The 21,069-nt window shown below is 40.0% G+C and overlaps 1 protein-coding gene across 1 annotated transcript; it reads left to right on the top strand.

Moving 5' to 3' along the window:
• Positions 1–675: 675 nt before the first annotated feature.
• Positions 676–3,665, top strand: LOC136438702 (kelch repeat and BTB domain-containing protein 2-like). The gene is made up of 6 exons (XM_066433616.1): positions 676–930; positions 1,414–1,680; positions 1,969–2,108; positions 2,275–2,484; positions 2,711–3,152; positions 3,651–3,665. The coding sequence occupies exons 1-6, from the start codon at positions 676–678 to the stop codon at positions 3,663–3,665; spliced, it is 1,329 nt and encodes a 442-aa protein (XP_066289713.1).
• Positions 3,666–21,069: the final 17,404 nt, after the last annotated feature.

Genomic DNA, 21,069 nt, shown 5'->3' with positions numbered 1-21,069 from the left:
GTGCGACTTTTGTATGAAAATGACCAAAAAAACTCGGTAAAATCATTTTTAAAACTTATATAAAAAAAATTGAATAAAAATCTAGGGGTATACACTTACTCTACCTGCATACCAAATTTCAGCCAATTTGGTCCACGGACGACCGAGATGAATCGATTTGAAGATTTGACAGGAGAAGGAGGAGGAGAAGAAACCTGACAAAAAACAATATGTTTCGTTGGCGAAACATAAATACAACAATTCCATCCTGCCCACCCGGCATGCATATGTAACCTTCCAGTGCCCCGACTGAATGTGCCTATATTCTAGTAATAAAATGATAGGTTGATATCTGAGGAATATATTAAAAACAAGGCTAAACGCTAGTTCCGATGTTTGGCTAACAGTATGACCAACATAAGATTCCTGTGTACATAACGTTAGATTCAAATCCGCCAAAGAGGTGCTAACATGCCAGAAAATCGTGAAAACTCCTTATTGCAAATTTTCAAGCATATTCCATTAAGAAAAAAAATTCAAGTTAACCACACGTAAAACAGAATCTTCATTTGTGTGGTGCAGATATCACATTTTAAAATTTCGAGAGATGATAGAAGCAAACGTACAGCTACATTATGTGGGAAATCAGTGTAAGTCTGTCTGACGTTTGACCCGCTTGTCATGATCGTCATCAACATGGCTTGCGCAGACAAAGAACCACACACCAGCGCGGTTCGTCCTCGTTCCTACCAAGACGAGAGCTATCTGCACGGGTTTCTTGAAACTGTGGGCGACTTGCAGAATGATGGGGCATTTCAAGATATCATTCTTGAAGTCGAGGGCCGGCGGTTTCCCTGCCATCGGCTTGTTCTGTCCGCGGCCAGCCCCTACTTCAGGGCCATGTTTACAAATGACATGGCGGAAAGTCGTCAGAAGACGGTTATTTTACAGGTAGGTTTGGCGAGACGTTAAGTTAGAACAGGGTGAAACAGGGTGCTTTCCAAGATTCTGCATGTTTAAAAGAAATGTTTAAAAAACACGAAATGTTGTTAAGAGTAGCACGCCCCCCCTCCCCACTTACTGTCTAGGGATCAAAGGTTAACTTTGCGTGCCACAAATAAGATTTTCTTCAACAATTTTTTCCGTACAGTTATAAGAAACAGATCAAATGTTTATTGAAATGAAGATAGAATTACAGAATTGGATGAGAAAACAGCATATTTTAGGCTAAAGGAATTTTTCTTTTCAAAATACATCAGATGTGCAATTTGGATGTACACTGTAGATGAAATAACAGAACGAAATACAATTACTTTATATTTTCCTCCTACATATACTTATAGGTACCTTCCTATATAAAAATATATTAAAGTACCTTGATACCTTATATATGCGGTGAACGTTTTAACATTGTCATGTTGTATTCTTCTACAGGGTTTGGATGCAGGCATGTTTGGGGAGATCCTGAGTTACATCTACTCGGGAATACTCCATGTGTCCCTGGACAAAGTACAGGCCCTGTACCAGGCAGCCGACCTCCTCCAACTGGACTATGTCAGAGACACCTGCAGCAGCTACATGGTGGAAAACATGAAAGTGGAGAGCTATAACTGTGTGGACCTGTACAAGTTTGCTGATGTCTTCTCTATGGACATTGTCCTGAAACGTTGTCTGCAATGGATTTATCATAACTTTGTCGAGGTTGGCCTTTTTTCACAATGGGAATCATAAATAAATGTATATGTAATGTTCTGTAAATATGAGAGTGATAGCCTCATTAGATGCTCAGAATGATATGAATTCAGTGCAGTAAAGTATCAACTAGTGCCGTCTTCAGCTCCAGATGACCAGATAATTATGACCCATAATTCTTGTGTTTTAACCTCCTGAATGCTAGGAACTTTTTGTAAATGGGATATTTTTTTGTCAATAAAAAATTGAAATGGCTACATCTTTACAATACCATGCATGTCCTATACACCTCCGCAGGTTGCTTCCAGTGAGGAGTTCTGCAGCCTGAGTGTGAATCAGCTGACTGAAATCATCAGCCACGATGAGCTGGATGTTAAAGAGGAGACAACAGTGTGGGAGGCTGTGGTGAGATGGGTGCAGCACAGCAGGGAGGACAGGTGGATGTCATTGCTTTGATGGTTCAGCTAATTTTTAGGGCTATGATAAATGTGTGTCCTTTAGGTGCATGTTGCGGTTTTGAGATGAAATTAACAAAAATGATTAAAAACTAAAGCTATGATACCAAGAATCTAACTGAACCAACCCATATCCTATTCTCTACAGACTGCACCATTTACCCAGCATCCTCCCTAACATCCGCTTCAACCTGCTGACCTCAGACGACACGGCAGCCATCTTAGAACATCCCCTGGTCAGGGAGGATCCTGGGAGTTCTGAGGTCATCAGGAATGTGGTACAAAAAGGGAACCCCAACCTGAAGCCGAGGGTTAGGATGACCACAGAAATGGCTTTGCTGTACAATCCAGAATGGGGGTCAGTATGTACTTCTTCTTCTTCCTTTGGCTAAGTACTGATCATGAACAATCCTTTGCCAATATCATTTCACATTTTGAGGTCCTGCAGTTCACATTTCAAGTATGTCATTTATGTCAATATGCTCGTCATCTAATTCTCAAGGGGCTGCAAGATACGATTTGATACAAGGCTATAACTAAGGTATGTGTTTCCAGTTTTATTGACAGTATTTTGTATACTTCAGTTCCACACAGCCCATCTTCATGAACCCTCGGGAAGGGAAGTACATCAGTTACAGTTATGAACCTGAAGACATTCCTGATTCCAAAGCCATGACAGTCACCAGTGATAACAACATTTACATCCTGAAATATTATAAGTTGAAGCATGAGAAACTGTTGTCCCTGTCAAAGTACAACCATGCGAGGAATGTGTTTGAACATGAATGTACGTCCACAGTATCCAAGGAACCGGATTATGATGAAGATGATGATGATGATGATTTGAAGTGCTATGTATACGAGGACCACCTTTTTGAGGTGGATCGAATTTTGTATAACTTCGCTTTCACCTATCATGAAGGCACGAACCGTCCATTGTTGAAGATGAGCAAATACAACCAGCACATGAAGCAGTGGCAGGAGTGTCCACAGTTGCAAATTGACTTCTGTGGCGCCAACTATGCGGTATTGTCCTGTGGTTCCCACCTCTATTTCCTTACAAGTGATAAAGTTCGACGCTACGATCCAAGCGAGAACCGGTGGTACAAGCGGACCGCACCGCGGACCATTCCTGATGTCTGCACAGCCGTTGCCATGGGAACAGAGATTTTCTGCACAGATCAGAGATTTAGTCGGACTATGGTGTATGACACAGAGTCAGACCGATGGAAGAAATTACAAGGCTGGCAGGAACCAGGGAACCTTGATATTTTTGATCTGCCCAGTCTTTTCGTACTGGAGAACCAGCTGTATATATTGATAGCCTACCTTCAGGAACGATGCAAATATCTGATATATGTGTATGACAGGTCTGCTGATTCTTGGAGAGACATGAAGGCCACCCTACCTGATAAGGAATATTGTTCGCATGCTTCTCATTGCCCTGTGGCACGTATGTACCTACCATATCTCAAGGGGGCATAACAACACTTCATTCTTACCCTTTACGGTGTTAATGTGCAGGATAAGGACTCATAGAGTACCGGTCAGGACTTGATTAACGATATGTTTTGTGCAGATCTCATATTTTGCCGAATGTCCCAAATATGGATTAGATCTTGCAGTATTACTAGATTTCTTACGTAAGGAAGATATTACAGAAATCTGCCCTCTTTCGTTTTAGATAAGGGACATATTTCTATAAGGGACTAAACCGATGCTGTGTCTTATAACGTCTACCTAAAGTCCAACAGCAGTTATTACCTGACATGAGTAGCCTGGGAGACATCGTAGTGAATTTACTGGGGCTGCAACATTTCCACCATCATCAACTATTTGGTGAGTGGTGGGGTATGGGAGCCCCTGTAAAGTAAGAACAAAATGGCCCCTTTATATACCTTTAACAATTATTGTACATATAATGCTACTTATTTTTTGACAGGTTTCCTTAGGTTTGATTAACATTGTGTTTGGTTATCATTTTGTATTTATTTTGTTTGCTTTCGAAGCCAAATAATTGCGAAGTAACGCACGTTAGATGATTAAAGGTAGTTTCTATACATGTATTTCCAGATACAATGTATATATTTTTGTATCATCTTTTATACGATTAACATTTATTGATGTAAGAAAATATTCGTCGTTTTGTCAAGGGCTATTCTTTTTGAAGGCTTATAGTTCTTCAGTTCATGGATGATTTGTGACATTATACCTTCTATTAAAACATTTTATCGGCCACTCAGAAGCCTTTTTAACATGCAAAACATGCAACACAGTTTTCAACAAAGTTTCTGGGGCATCGTGCAAAATACAGTAAAAAGGACTTAGAGTTACCTTACTAATATATCCTCTTGTATATACCATATATCCTCTTGTCGCTGGCTATGTTGCCCACAGTCAAACTTATACATTTACCATCATGTTTTAAAAGACAGGTACGAAGCAGGCGTAACTTTGATTTTGATGTAACCGTCAGCAGCACTAGCCTCCGATGCAGACTACTCCCGGCTGTTTTCTGCTTCAAGTTATTGTTTCTATACTATTATATTTATTATCTCCATGAAAAAAGGCTTTTTCATGAGATACTGTTTTGCTTGCGTTTGGTGTCTGTGTGTATGTATGTGTCACCGGACGCTTAAAGTCGCCATAACTGTAGAACCTGTACATGGATTGAAATGGTTTTTGGTATGTGAGTGGGTGTCAGGTGGAGGAAGGTCAAGGTCGATTTTGGGCCCCCTGGCATGTGTGACTGGAACTGCAATGGCGTATTTGTTAAAATCTTAAATGTAGAAGAACTGAAGAGTGGATGGACAGATCGTCATGTTCTTTGGTACACAGGTAGGTTAGACCAAGTGGTACACACTTAAGTGCAAACTATGCAAATGAGACCGAATTTGCATAAGTTAGGAGGTAAATCGTTTGCATGTGTGTCGTCGGATGCTTAAAGTCAGCATAACTGTAGAACGTGTAGATGAATTGTAATGATATTTGGTATGTGGGTATGCGCTGGGAGGAGAATGGTCAAGGTTGATTTTGGGCCCCCTGGTTTGTGTCCCTGGAACTGCAATGGCCTATTTGTAAAAATGTTCTAAAGGGGTTTAACTGAAGAGAGGAACAACAGATTTTCATGTTATTTGGTACGCTGGTAGGTTGGACGGAGATGTACACACTGAAGTGCAAATCATGCGAAGTTATTGTGTTTGTGTGTGTGTGCGCGTGTGTGTATGTTTGTGTCACCGTGTTTGTATGTATGTGTCACCGGACGGTTAAAATCAGCATAACTGAAGAACGTGTGGATGGATTGAAATGATATTTGGTATGTGGGTAGGTGCTGGGAGGAGAAAGGTCAAGGTCGATTTTGAGCCCCCTGGTATGTGTCACTGGAACTGCAATGGCGTGTTTGTAAATATTTTCAAAGGAGAATAACTGAAGAAAGGAGCGACAGATTTTCATGTTATTTGATACGCAAGTGGGTTGGGCAGAGATGTACAAACTGAAATGGTAATTATGCAAATTTGGACTGAATTTGCATAAGTAATGAGGAATATCTACTTCTCCATTGTGGGTATGGGCTTTGAGGTCACATCTGTTGAATCCATTGGTCTCTTATCTAGGGCGAGTATTCCCTAATTCCCAACAGCTGGTGGTTCCGCTGCCCAAAACCAAGTAGATGTAAGGGTGGTAACTCTACTAATGGTGTTGCAGAAAGTTATATGTACCTTTTGTTTCATAGTACGGATGTTATATTTAAAATGTAGGTACCTTTAGAACAGGTCAATACACCTGACAATAATTTATGCTAATGAGGACCTAATTCACATAATTTATGCATAATCATGTATTTCCCTAACCGTAAAAGCTGTGGCTGTCACATGTGAGATGTAGGTACCACTAGGAAAGGTGAATACACCTGGACATAAATTATGCTAATGAGGACCTCATTTGCATAATGTATGCAGAAACTTGTATTTCCCTTACCATAATAGCTGCAGATATCATATTTGAGATGTAGGTTCCTTCAGGAAAGGTTAACACACTTTTCCATGAATTATGCTAATGAGGACCTCATTTGCATATTTTATGCGTAAATGTGTATATCTCCTACCGTAAAGGCTATGGATGTCATATTTGAGATGTTGGTACCATTAGGAAAGGTAAAAAAGCCTGGCCATAAATTATGCTAATGAGGGCATCATTTGCATAATTTAGGCATATCCCTTGCCGTAAAGGCTACGGATGTCATATTTCAGATGTAGATAATTTTAGGAAAGGTGAACACACATGGCCATAAATAATGCTAATGAATATCATTTGCATAATTTATTCATAAATGTGTATTTTCCTTACCGTTAAAGCTACGGATGTCATATTTTAGATGTAGGTACTTTTAGGGAAGGTGAATACACCTGTCCATAAAATATGCTGATGCGGACCTCATTTGTATAATTTATGTATAACCTTGTATTTCCCTTACTGTAAAGGCTACGGATTTCATATTTGACATGGAGGTACCTTTATGAAAGGTCAGAAAACCTGGCCATAAATTATGCTAATGAGGAGTTTTTTGCATAATATATGCATAACCCTTACTTTAAAAGCTACTGATGATATATTTCAGATGTAGGTACCTTTAGGAAAGCTGAACACACCTGACCATGCTAATACAGACCTTGTTTGCATAATTTATGCAGAAACTTCAGGATTCCCTTACACTACAGTAAATGCTAAGGGCGTCATATTTGAGGTGTAGGTAACGGGAGGGGAATATCCTGCATTTTCCCGAAAATGTTGCCTTTCTAGGTTCTATTACGTGGATACCCTCTGGCACACAAAACAAAACAACCAGCGGCAACAACAAATAACTAGGGAAAATAAACACATCTCATATAAAAACAAATTTCATGGAGATTTTGGGTCTTCGGACTCTTGTTTCTAATTGCTGGCCCGGCCAACAACAAGAAAAAAAATGTAATAGTAAAACTGGGACTTAGAAAATGAAAACAGCCGGAAGGAGTCTGCAACGGAGGATACAGCAGCACCAATATCTGATTACAGTATAGCGAACGACACATATTTACATTTACAAGAGACGGGCTTATTTACTAAACTTTGTAAATACCAATGTAACCCGTTTGACATACTTTCAAGAACAAGCCAACACTCATACTTAAAAACAGAACATTCCTTTCATCCTTCCATCTTTAGATGGCACTCTTACTGCTTCATTATATAGGTAATCATAGTATGTCTACATGACCTTTGACCAAGTACTTCATGACGTCATCAACATGGCTGCCGCAGACCAAGTACCCCACGTCAGCGCAGTTCGTCCTCGTTCCTACCAAGACGAGAGTTATCTGCACGGATTTCTTGGAACTGTGGGTGACTTACAGAAAGCTGGAGTACTTCAGGATGTCGTCCTTGAAGTCGAGGACCGGCTGTTTCCCTGCCATCGGCTTGTTCTGTCCGCGGCCAGCCCTTACTTCAGGGCCATGTTAACAAATGACATGGCGGAAAGTCGGCAGAAAACGGTTGTTTTACAGGTAGTCTAAGCGTGACGTGTGGTTAGAATAAAGTAGAACATGGACATTTTTGCATATGCTAACGTAACATGACCTATTTACGTGCAGAGCCTATTTACGTCCGGTTTGGCTCATGTCTACATGTCGCGGTGTTTTATGCCAAAGCCTGTTCTCATGAGCAATAAAGAGCATCATAAGTATGATCCTTAGCCATCTCTTTAATTTTTGCACAACAAAACATAATGGCCATGCGTTTACCACGTGAACGCCATGTGCCGAGCATGTGAGGGAAATTTACAGATAAACATTTTTTTTCCATCGCGTTAAGCGAGTGGCCGGACAGACATAGTGATTTTACTATCATTTTTCTGCAGACTAATTTGGACAGTGACTGTGCATTTTATTCTGGTCTATGTTCTTCAAGCATAGCGCTAGAAGGGAAAAGATTCAGAAGTGGACGATAATGGGTTACCCTAGCACAATTCTTCATCATATACCTCAGTATAAATACATGCTCGCACGGCGTTAAACAGGCGGAGAAAAACTTACAGACCATGCATTTTCTTTTTAGAAGAGCTAATATTTTTGCCCATGGGTTTGAAATTTTGCTCTGTCCGCGCGGTTTTAAGATAAATACGTTTTGAATAAATCGGACGTTAATTGGTGATGTTACGTTACGTACCATGGAGAAACTAAAGAACCACAAAATGTGGGGAAACTTTCCTGTAACGTTTGTCCCCTGCCTGCCCCTCTCCCCACTTACTATCTTCTCGGTCCTTGCGGGTCAAAGGTCAATGAGGATTTTCTTGGCTAAAAACATTTTTACGTGTTGAGAAACAGCTTTTGCACTTAGATAAAACACCAGAATGGCATAACTTGACAATTAGAGCTGATTAGATTTCTTAGTTTGATTTACTTTCTAACATTACTTACTTTTTTTTTTTTTTATTCAGAAAACAAGAAAACAAGATACACATGGACATGGACATAGTGGCACTTCACTCAAGTACATAGACTTATTTTACAGCGCCACAGAAAAGCTAAATAAAAATAGACATAGACAATGACAAACTGAATCAAGTTTCTGAACAAACGTAACAGAAATAAGATAAGATATGACCGAAGTAATGCGTATCAACTTAACGAAAGTGAGTAACAACGTAACTGAATATTTAAATACACAAAGTGATTGAAATATGAAATACATAATACATACAATTGTACAGACCCTTTGATTTTTAAAGGTAATATTCACATATGATTCAAGGCAATTCCAAGTAGAATACTTAGAACCTCCCTGAATCATTTATAAAGTTTTGTGTCATCAGCATGATTTTGGCGACGCCTCAGGGGCGAGCCAAATTTTTACTATATTGTGTGCAGATTGCAAGAATTCTAGGAATTGTACAGGAATGTGAAAGTCCATGGGACGATAACTCAAGAATGCCTGGATGTATTGTCTTCATATTTTGTAGGTGGGTAGGTCTGTGGGAGACCTTGTAATGATTGGATTTTGGGCCCCCTAGCAACTTTCTATGGTACTACAGGGGAACTTTCACTTTTCAAATCTCGTCTTCTGAACATGCTATAGTCATGATTTTTAAGTGGTGGATAGCTCTTTGTTAGGAAAATATGTCCTGTAGATTTGGACCCCCTAGCGGCTTTTTTGGAACTGCAGGAGCTGATTTTGACTCAAACTTTGAAAGAGAATAACGCAAGAAGGGGATGACGGATCATCATAATTTTTGGTGTGTAGATAGCTTAAGTGATGATTAACATAATCATATGCCAATTATGCAAATCAATGTCTGATTTGCATAATTAATGTGGACAGTTAATAAATCAGCTGCATTCTATTATAGGACTCTCAAACACATGACATATGTAACTGAGAAAGAGATAAATATTGATAGATATCAATTATGCAAATTGATACTTAATTTGCATAATTAATGACAAAATACATGTACTATAAATCCATAGTGGTAAATGATAGCGATTTCATTTTTGCACCATTTGGAAGTTAAGTAAATGTGGCCACAATTAGACTCAAATCTTGCAAAGAGGGCCTCATTTACATAATTTATGAGGAAATGGTACGATATCTTTTTTGTGAAAACAGGATTTTCATACATTAGACAACTTGTGTTATTTTGGTAAAGAAGGTGATCGACTGATATGATTTATGCGAGGTCCTTATTTGCATGTGGGCTAAAAACAAAAACGTTAACAGAGACCACCGTCGCCATGGCAACATCTTTTTATGTTGCCAATCTTGTTGATATTGTAACTGGAGGGTATTGTAGGTGAGCCTTTTAAAAGAACCGCTAGTTTTGCTTTATCAGAGAGATTGTTGAGATCAATGAGATGGCCTATTTCCTGTGTAAAAGTATTGAAGAGTTTTGAACTTTGGTCAGTGTAAGAGGGACAATTCAACATATAATGCAGGACGGATTCACATGGGCATCCACAACTACAAGCAGAACTGGGGGCTAAGCTTCGCTTAAAAAGACTGTGATTTAAGTTGTACGTGCCGATGCGAAGTCGGGCGAGAAGGGCGCCGGCGTAGCGGGGACCACAGTTATAATGGGGAGATCGCAGGGGACGGACTAATTTAGTAAGATGGTTTCGAAACAGAGGGTATCTTAAAGAATGAACCTCAGAAGTAAGTTCATTCCAATGAGTTAAACAATAAGGGACGAAAGATTTACTAAATCTATTTGAAACTTTACCGGTTATTTGGCAGATATGTCGATTCCAGGACATATTGGAGGTTAGAACTGTTCCAATATGTTTATGAGACGTAACTCGTGTTATTGTGGACTGTCCAAGAAAAAGAGGAGGGTGACTTAAAGGTGATGTTTTTGCGGAAAAGCATATTTCCTCTGACTTCGAGGGGTTCAGCTCCATTAACCATGCATTGGACCAGGACAAGATTTTAGACAGATCGGAGTTAAGCCGGTCTGCAGATGTAGTTGCACTCTCGACTATTTCAAACAATGAGCTATCGTCGGCAAATAGAAAAGGTAAAGAATCCAGATTATTAACTATGTCATTAACATATACGAGGAACAGTAAAGGGCCCAAAACGGATCCCTGGGGGACCCCAGCGCCAATCTCGCACCATGGAGAGAATTGTCCATCCAACACAACCCTTTGAGATCTCTGTGATAGGTAAGTATGCATCCAATTCAAAAGGGGGCCCTCTATCCCGTTCTGTTTAAGTTTAAAAAGAAGACCCGAATGCCACACTTTGTTGAAGGCCCTCGAGAAATCTAAGAAAACAGATCGCACCTCTTTACCGTCCTCGAGAGCTTGCACAATCAAATGACATATATAAACTAACTGACACACAGTGGAGTCGGATTTTATAAAACCTGATTGGAGTGCATATAAAAGATTGTCAGAAATAAGGTGGTTGTATACATGTTTGTAGACAATTTTCTCGAGGACCTTCGACAAAGTGGGAAGCAGAGAAATTGGTCTGTAATTGCATTTGTTTTGGGGGTCACCTTTCTTGAGTATTGGGATGATATTAGCTCTTTTCCAAATTGTGGGGAATATTCCATGTGATAAGGATAGATTAAATACTGTATCTGTATCTGTATCTATATAGCCGGTATAACCGCCATTAGGCGTAACACACCAGCCTCGTAGGCACGCGGCGCGGCAGCAGCTGGTCATATTACACCGAACGGTCTGTTACACCTAGTCTTTGCATACAAATACAAATGCTATTTTATCAGATATTAATGGAGTAATAATTTTAAGAAAACCATTGTCGATATTGTCATAGCCCTGGGCCTTTGAGATATTTAGGTCACTGATGTATAGTTCAACTTCTTCGGGAGAAGTCAGAAGACAAGATAATCTAGTATCAGTATGAAATGTAAGGTCAGGTAGGGTAGCTTGAGATGTATCAATTGATGATTGGGAAGCAAAGTAGTCATTAAAAAGACAGGCCTTTTCATGTGAGTCAACAACGAACGAGGCACCATCTATAAGGGGAGGTATTGCTATGTGACTCTTACGTCTATAGAAATGTTTCACAATGTGCCACCACTTTTTTTCAGAGGTTAATGGATTAGAAAGTTGATTCACTAGATGCGTTTCATAAGCAACCTTGGCTTGCTCAATTGCATTAGACAGTTTGTTACGCGTTTTGCGGTATATCTCCAAGTGAGCCGAGGAATTTGACAATTTGGCTATCTTATGCGTTCTATCACGGCAACGCATAAGTTGGCGTATACTTGGGGACATCCAAGGTTTATCATTTGGTCTTATAGTGACTGTCTTGTGAGGGACGCATCGATTTTTTGCCTCCAGAATTAATTCAACAAGTTTGACGCTAGCCTCATCTACAGTCCCGCACCTATATATTTCGCACCATTTGGGATCACATATAAAAGATGAAATAGTTGATGTTTTTATAGTCCCAAAAAGTGCGCGTATAGGGTTTGGGAACAGGAACACAAAGATTCATTTTGGCGATAGTAGGAGAATGATGACATCCTGACAATGGCGACAAAACACAATGATTTAAAAAGTAGCGTGGGAAGTCGGTGAAAATCAAATCGATGAGGGAGGGGGAGTGTGATAGGTCGCAGGTGGGTTCCTCAACAATCTGTACTAGGTTGACCAGCTGCGCAGCCTGGAACAATTGGGCGCCAGCATATGTGATTGGATCGAGATTCCACCATTCTTCGTGTTTGGCGTTGAAATCACCTGTCACGATAATGGCATCAGGGCGTGATGAGCGTGCCCTAGCAACAGAGTCTGTGAAGGAATCCATGAACTGATTAACCGTGGAGGTATCTTGCCCTGACGGCCGGTAGTAAGTAGAAAACAGGATTTTAAAAGATCTAACACAGACTTCCGACCAAATACATTCAAAGTTAGGAGGTTCTAGATCGCAGCGTCTTCTACATGGAATTAAGTTGGAGACATAAACTAGAACTCCGCCCCCATGGCGATTTCGATCACGTCAAAAGGGGGGCTGAAACCCCACCAGAGAAATATCGGATGTTTCTATACTGTCGCCTAGCCAAGATTCTGTGATTGCTATAATGTCTATGTTGAAATCTGAAGCTAGTGATGCTATTTCATCGAGTTTGGAACCAGCAGAAATACTATTGACATTTACATGCATAAAGGTAAGATGTTTACCGTGACCTTGATATCTCTCGGGTCCAGAGCTAGGGCAGAGATTAACAGAGATTGTATCGGACATAATTGGAAAATCAGTTAGTTAGACAACAGTTATATTCTTGATCTTGGGTTGTAAAGTGGGAGGGTCAGTTTTAGTCCTATAAGAATTAACAACAGTCATATTCGAGTGAATAGTACAAAGCTTAAGTTCGAACATAAAGGTCATAATCAGATCGTCATACACACACAAAAAAAAGTTCAAATTAATAACTATAGAAATATAGTCCTTGTATATAAACTTAGCTTCAAAACAGCTAGGGGCAACACGGCAAATACACCGGGCTATTAATGTAATCATGTTGGCGCACTAGGCATGTTAAGGCAAGGGTTACTTTGTCATAGGTAAGGAGGTCAGGTGTGATCAGGTATGGTCAAAGTATTCATCTGATGTCTTGTATTTACTGACCCCGATGCATAGGTACATAGTGGTCCCTTCCAATTTGTATTTGGGCTTCATACCTTTGCCCCTGGCATGGCGGAAGGCATCTCTCAACGATTCTTTCTGTTTGTAAATTTCAACCGGCAGGTGCTCAGAGACGCCGATCCCGGACTTAGGCGGCAATTTGTACGCGTGCTGGAGGACCATGTTGCGATCGAGCATCGAGACAAACTTTGCGATGATTGGATTACCTCGGATCTTTGGGAGGCGATGAATGTTTACAAACATGACATTCCTGGCGTTGTTCACCTTCAGCTCCTCCTGCAGGATCTTGCACACGACTTCCACCAGATTTTCATCTTTCTCGGCCGGAATGCCCCAGAATAACAAATTCTGCTTCTTTGAGTAGAGCTCTGCCGCAAGAAGCTTGGCTTCTAAAGTGATGACGCGGTGTTGTAGCTTCTCGTTTTCGGTTGTAGCTTCCTTCTTGAGATTTTCTATTTCGTCGTGGGCAAAACTGACACTTTGCTGAAGTGATGTGACTTCTCCACGTAAAGACTTCATGTCCTTACTCAAGTGGCAAATCGAGTCGTTGAGTTTGTTGAAGCTGGCCGAGGTCTGGGAGGCAAATTCGGCCAGGTTAGCAGAGATCGTTGACAGGGACACCTGAGACGACGCCATATTCTCTTTGTCAAGAGCCTCCGTGAAAGAGTCTTCAGATGTCGGCCTACGTTTTCGTTTTGGCAATTGCTTCTTTGGCATCGAGTAATTGGACAGTTAACAAATCAGTATGCCACAAGAAACGCCAAGAGATGAAGATATGGGCGAGAAAAAAACCCGGTGATGACGAGTGCAGTGATTTCGTGTCTATGCTCCGTCGCCATCTTGTCACGAAAAGCAATTCATGTTAAAATCATAATTTCTGTAAATCATTTATAAGTCGTTTTAGAAGACGTAGTTTATGGTATAGAAACATAGAGTTGTCCCATGTATCAACGGGGAACGTTGTCTTCATAGATCAGCAAATTCACCTTGTGAGCTGTTAGAGGTTGATGGCAATGTGATGTCTGGATATTTCGTGGGATTAAATGTTGATGATCTATTTGCGAAGTAGCTTTCATCAGCCAAGGTTTGTAATAAGACAGCAGTTCATAGATTATAATCAATGTGTTTCTTATCTGACACTGTTATCTATCGGTGTTGTGTAGTTCCAGCCGTTCGTTTGGATCATCGGAGTGGAGCGCTTGAGATCGTACTCATGCTGTCGCGAAGACTAGGGTCGCCATGAGTCGTTGCTTCCTGCGTAGCAAAGCAAAGCAAAACAAAGGCGAAAGACAAAGCAAACTGTGTATCACCTTGCCCTTTTATTCCTGCATGTCTGTATTATGCATGTATGTATGAAGTAACATGTGTGCGAAAGAACTTGGGAATACTGCAGTGTGCCAAAGACGCTGTAAATACTGCATGTCAAACACGGTGGAAGATGAAACACATTTATTTCAATGTGCCTCTTCTAAGATCAAGAAAGAAAACCGCTGTTTAAAGAGGCCCCCAAATTCAATCCAAATTTCTCTATGTTTACAGACAAAAAAACTATTCTAGTCTTAACATCGCAAAACCCAAACATTACAGAAAAAGTTGGATCATTCGTCTTCTACTGTCCCGGAAAAAGAAGTCGAACCCAAAAAAAGATAGGATTAGTGTTAGTATTTAGACTAGATCAATATTAATAGTCACATGATATATTGTTACCCATTGTCTGTCCGTCCTTTCATGTTACAGATACTTGCAATTAGCCTACGGGCAAGGACATACAATAAGCGTGTTGTTATTATGATGCAGTTCGTTATGAAAGTAACCAATATAATATTTAACGTTAAACGCTCACCTAGGACATTTCTGTGTGCCCAGAACTGCAGCAGGCAGGGCGACCAGGGGTTTGCGGTGTGCCAATAGTCGGTGCTGGCTGTGAGAAATCAATCAATTGATGAATTTAAATCATTATGAAAAGTTACAGTTTCAATTATACACATGTAAACCGATGCATCTTTTTCTCATTGAAATGTTTACGCTTTACATTATGACATAAATTATATCTAAACCAATTTTATTCAATGACATGAACATTAGCTGTCAAACAGATAACAACAGTCTCGTTTTAAATTTACAATGATAAGTCGTTCTTAGCAATGTACTTTAATTTCACATAGTATTTGTTACTATCTTGTTCAATGACATGTGAACTAAATCCGTGTGTGTGTGGTTCTTGATGTCAATTAACACATCACACGGCTATCTAGTAGTACATGTACATATGCGTAGCTACTAGTGTGCTGTATTACAGCAACTTCTCGATCAACATATGTCTCTTACAACAATTAGTCGTTGTCAGAAGGCGTTTTGTATTCTCACATAGTATGTTACAACTCTTGTTCAGTGAACTGTACACCAACATTACTCAGAGTTGTATGCAGATGAAATACATTACATTTTAGAAGAGCATCGATATTGTCTTTGTATCTGAGCCAGGATTTAGATACATGGATATTTTTTACCAGGGTGACATAAAAGTTATCTCCAAAGAGCAATGACGCTGTACAATTTATATCCATCTCAATAGCATTAAGCTCAAGAGGTGAATCCAGAAGGAATGTACAAATATTTGTTATTGAGTTTTGCTATCGGTATTTTTTTCACATATTAGGTTAATCCAAATTTTGTGATCATCTTTAGATGTTTTTATCATTAAGTTTTTGTTCGACCAGATTCTATCATTATGTATTTTCACAAAATCCGCTCGGCCCCTTCCAAGTTACTACCAGGCCAAGACTACTTCACTATAAAAAGGTGAGAGCATCTTTTTTAACATTACAATTACATATGAAAATGAAAATATGTTTTCAAAGTTTTGCAATGAAACCTATATTAGAGGTATTGCTTGTCGTCGACATATGTTATTTTGATCTGTGTGTATCAATCTCTTAACCGATGGTGTTTGTGAGATTTTACAATGGCAATATATACCGATCATTAGCGTTTCTGACACCTTTGAAACAATGTTTCAATTTTGTTTTCCGGATTGTCCTGGTTTGTCAAAGTTAGACATACATCGCTGAATATTTGTGTCTATCATTGAAGCCAAGGAAATTGAATATGGCCCAATGCTACATTTTCGAAGGGTTTTAAACATGAAGTTCAAATTTACCGTATCAAAAGCCTTTTGAAAGTCAAAGCAAATGATAGCTCCAAGGATATCACAATGAAAAAAAAATAACTTCATGTAGTACATGGACATTCATGAATACGCTGTTTGATCATGTAAAATGATAGTTGGGAGCTCTGTCTTTTCGCCAGAGCAGCTGCCAGCAACTTATAGTCAGTATTAAGGAGACTAATGTGTCTTCCATTACCGAAATCCTTTCTGTCACACTTTTAAGTGTAAGACATTGAAATATATACTGCAATAATGAACAGACATATATTTCACTTATCAACCCTTATTTAAAGAAATATACACTACACCTGAACAAACAAAGGAAGCAAATCAAAACGTAGGTTTACCTTTTGAACATACTGGACGTGGGTGTTGAAGTATAGCACAGCAAGGATTGAACAGGCGATTAATAACATACCAAAGGTGGCTGCCAGTATAGCAACGCTGACACGCCGACTTGTACAACCTGCAACATAATATAACAACTTAAGCAGGTTGATAAGGAACAAAACTGTAAACAACTATGGTATACTCAAATGGTTAGAAATAACATGAGAAAATCCTGATTAAGCTTATCGTGACACTGACCCCAAACACTGACCCCGTACTATCCAATGTCGTGTGAAATGAAGTTCACATGGAAACGACATTATCCTATCCTAGGTCACGATCACCTTATTTCTTGACGAATGATTTTTTTTCAACTAAGCATAACCTCTTGAATTTGTATCAGAATGCATTCCATATTTGCTCATAACTGTAAAATTTCTTAATATAGCACATCCAGAATTACTGACAATAAAGATGTCTCTTCATTTTCCGTGCCTTTGTTTTCTAGAATCAAAATCTCTTGCCTTCCCTTCTTTCGATCATTGCAATTTTCCAATTGTGACAAGGGTCACAAAGGTTAGGGTTAGGGTTCAGGTTAGGCTTAGGGTTAGGTAACAAGATTAAATAATGCTTAAACTTAAATGCAAACATATCTTACCAAAAGCTGCTTGTTTGGGAACGTTCGGCACGTACATCACGTTCGGTTTCAGGGCGCTCTCCAGATGTGGAGGCAGAGCACCATTCTCCGGATTTGGAGGATGTTTACCATTCCCCGGATTTGGAGGCTGAGCGTCATTCTCCGGTCCTGAAGACTGTGTGTCATTGTCCGGATTATCAAACCGTGGTATTCTCCAAGCAGAGGCTTCGATCGAGAGGGGCAGTTTTGTCCTCTCAACTCTGAGGCAGAGGTGAGAGGAGAGGAACGTTATAATCCCGGACAAAACTACCCCTCTCGATCGAAGCCTCTGCTTGGAGAATAAAACCGTGTAGCATTCTCGTAATATGGTGGAAATGTGTTCATGTTTCGCCGGCTTTTTGATATCATGTCACCTTTAGCTGCGTCAGCATAATGTCCAGCTGAGCTACATCCTGCCATGTTAGTCGAGTTCTCATCGCTTCTCCGTAAGGCCAAATCTTTTAAACCTGTCTCAGTACCCGCTGCATCACCCAGGTACGAGGATGAGTTGCAGCCGTATGTTACATCATAACCCGGATTTGGGCAGAGATACGATGTAGCATAAGGTTGTACAATCTCATCATCAGAGGTGACGTTCTTTTGTTGCTCGTTCTCAGCAGCAGCTTTACTTATGGTAGTTAAGGCCGCATTTTTTAAACGTGTCTTAATGTTCATTGCATTTCCCAGGTGCGAGGATGAGTTGCATCCATCTGTTACATCATAACCGAGATTAGGATAGTATATGGCATAATGTTCTATAACCTCATCATCTGTGATGACATTGTTCTGCTGTTCCTTCTCAGCTGCAGTGCCACTTTTTGTGTTCTTGTTATTGCTACACTCATTCTGCTGAAGAGTGGCCGCAACAACACTGACTGAGTTACATTTAGTTACGTCGAATGACCTGTCCTTACTGGCGGCTAAAGCTGTTTTTGTTTCGTCCAATGCCTTTTCTGTTTCTGCCCCCTGTGACCATGTCCCGGAAGTCCCCATGTGATCCTCGTCCTTGTTAGCGCAATGTTGAATGTTGACATCCATACAGTTGATATCATTTGTTTGTCTGTTTGCCGCGTCAGCCCTACTTATGATGGTCAAGTCATCGCCATCTTCTCGCCGGTAAATTGGAGAACGGCCCTGTCTGTCAGAATTCACAGAATAGCACTGACTGCAGGGATCTACAGAAGAGACCTGCCTGCAGGGATCCATAGAATAACACTGACTGCAGGGATCTACAGAATTAGAAGAGACCTGCCTGCAGGGATCCATAGAATAACACTGACTGCAGGGATCTACAGAATTAGAAGAGACCTGCCTGTAAGGATCCATAGAATAACACTGAGTGCAGCGATCCCCATCACTGCCAGCTTCTCTAACGACGAACTCTTCAGCCGTTCCAGCCTCTGACCCAGCTTGCAGCAGATCATCTCCAGACATGTCGTTAACGGGGAGTCTCGGTGCGACGTCAGTTGTGAGCTTCGCTGTTCCAAACATGTACAGCTCTTGACGGTTCTACACGAGTGTGATGAGGAAATGCAATATCTTGAGGCTATATAGTCCCCATTGCCCTTTACACGACCAGACAATTAGGGACCGATTTCCTGTTAGGTTTTATTTTCCCGATGTTGGTAACCCCGCGATTTTTCACAGCTTATTGTTGTTTCTGCAAAAGTTGTTTTGGCAGAGTAGAAGGGTTAAGTTGGATTTGGCCTTCTACTCATTGATGATTTGCCTTCTTCATACTTTTCAATTTGTGTTGGATCCAGCTTGCTTTGAAATATTTTTGATCTGGACATAAGAGATGGAGTCGAAAGGTTTACTGGATACAGCTATAGATCCATAGTATTTGTTGTACTCATGGAAACCGTTGATTGTCTACGCTGAGGCTGAGCAGTTGTTGTCGTTGTGTTACCTTCACCCTTTGTCAATGAATCCATTCATTCGTTGCTTTTGCAAAGCCTGGTATCATATAACGCGCAAGACCAGGATATCAATCTAAACCTTCCATCGTCACTTAAGGAAAAGAATCAATCAATCAATCATATCAATTAATCAATCAACCGCAGGCATCAGGGCAGACGCATGGCGGCTGCAGACATCTCCCTCCTGGATGTTCTGAAAAGAATACTGACTGCAAAATCCCGTTAGAACTACCATGATTATCAAAACAGTCTTGGCTGGCTTTCCTCTTTCTTTCTAGTACCGGGAATGCATCCTTCGACCTTTCTCCGTAAAATGCTGAATGGTGGAGAAGTTTTGAACTATTATTTCTGACTGTGCACCATTATCTGAATTTTACAGACTGGCACTTAAGTGATGTCTACTATTGGGATGTCCCTGTTATCTTGCACAAAATCTGTGGTGTGAGCTTTATTTCCCTCCTGTCATGTTGCTCAAGTTATCATAATTGCTACTCTGTAGCTTTAACCCTCATCCGACCGTATGGGGTCCGTTTGGACCCCAGGCGTGTTTTAATGTGTGCCATATCAACATTTTTCGTTGGAGAAAAAATTCCTTCCATGAGTTTGTTTATGTACATGTATTACAACTCCTGAGAAATTTTTACCGGGATTGGCCGATTTTTTGCGGAAGTTATACTCTAAAGTGTGCGTGTTGTCCGCTGGACCCCAGATAATTTCGCATTGTTTATTACGTAATTTCAAAGAAATTCCTCATAACTTCCAAACGGTATAATGTATCCTCTCCAAATTTGCAGGGAGTGATGTTCACGTAAAGTTTTATAAGTTCTGTAAATTTTGTGACGTTATGACCTAATATTGCGTAATTATGACGACATCGATGTGATTTTATAGGCTAAATAGGGAAGTCCCATAATATTGAAAGGTATTAAACAAAATAGAGTGTATTATTGATTTTAAGGTATGCCAAGGCATACAACGTCAATGGCGATTACGTTGACGTCAAAATGACGTCATAGAATGACGTCATGTGTCGTTAGTGATCCCTGTCATCCGCCATCTTGGATCGGCCATTTTGAAATTTTTAAATTACATTTTTCCATTTATGACCCCAAATCACAAAAGAAAGAGACTGGAAACGTTAATCTGAATGTTTCTGGTTAAGAAAATACCAGGTAGTGACGGATTTGAAGGCAAAAAGCCTGTTTATACCTAAAATAAACATCTTGTCCGTCTTCTTGGATTTTTAGCGATGACGTAATCAAATTAGCATAGATTATGAATAATAAATCATGAAAGTTACATCTAGATACATATGATGTTATACATGTTGGAAAACTAGTGTGGTTGAGCAAGAAAACCTGAGAAATATCATTGTTTTAAAAAAATTAGTGACTTTTTGTATAAAATGCCTGTCAGAAACCCGTTGCCATGGCAACAGGAAAAATGATAAAGTCAAACTATTATCATGGAATTGTTGCCAACTAAATTCTAGGAAAAGTCACCAAGTATGTTAGTCTTAGCATACGTCATTTGGCAGTTATACGATGTCAAAGTTGGCGCGGGCACTTTTAGCCCCCCCCCCCCCAGTCTAGATAGGGTTAAAGGAAAATGCGGGTTCTCCTATTTTTCTGCATAAATTATCATAATGAGCTTTAATCATCAACACCAAAACTTGTCAAAATATTCTCCATAGAT

Source organism: Branchiostoma lanceolatum, chromosome 7 (genome assembly GCF_035083965.1).
Source record: "Branchiostoma lanceolatum isolate klBraLanc5 chromosome 7, klBraLanc5.hap2, whole genome shotgun sequence".
In the NCBI taxonomy this organism is placed as follows: domain Eukaryota; kingdom Metazoa; phylum Chordata; class Leptocardii; order Amphioxiformes; family Branchiostomatidae; genus Branchiostoma; species Branchiostoma lanceolatum.
The sequence above is the reverse complement of the archived record's forward strand: the minus strand, read 5'-3'. Positions and strand labels throughout refer to the sequence as shown.

Excerpts from the sequence above, each read along its gene's own strand:
- LOC136438702 (XM_066433616.1), top strand. The coding sequence starts at position 676 with ATGGCTTGCGCAGACAAAGAACCACACACCAGCGCGGTTCGTCCTCGT. Across the intron at positions 931-1,413 it reads AGAAGACGGTTATTTTACAG|GGTTTGGATGCAGGCATGTT; the intron begins GTAGGTTTGGCG and ends ATTCTTCTACAG. Across the intron at positions 1,681-1,968 it reads TTTATCATAACTTTGTCGAG|GTTGCTTCCAGTGAGGAGTT; the intron begins GTTGGCCTTTTT and ends ACACCTCCGCAG.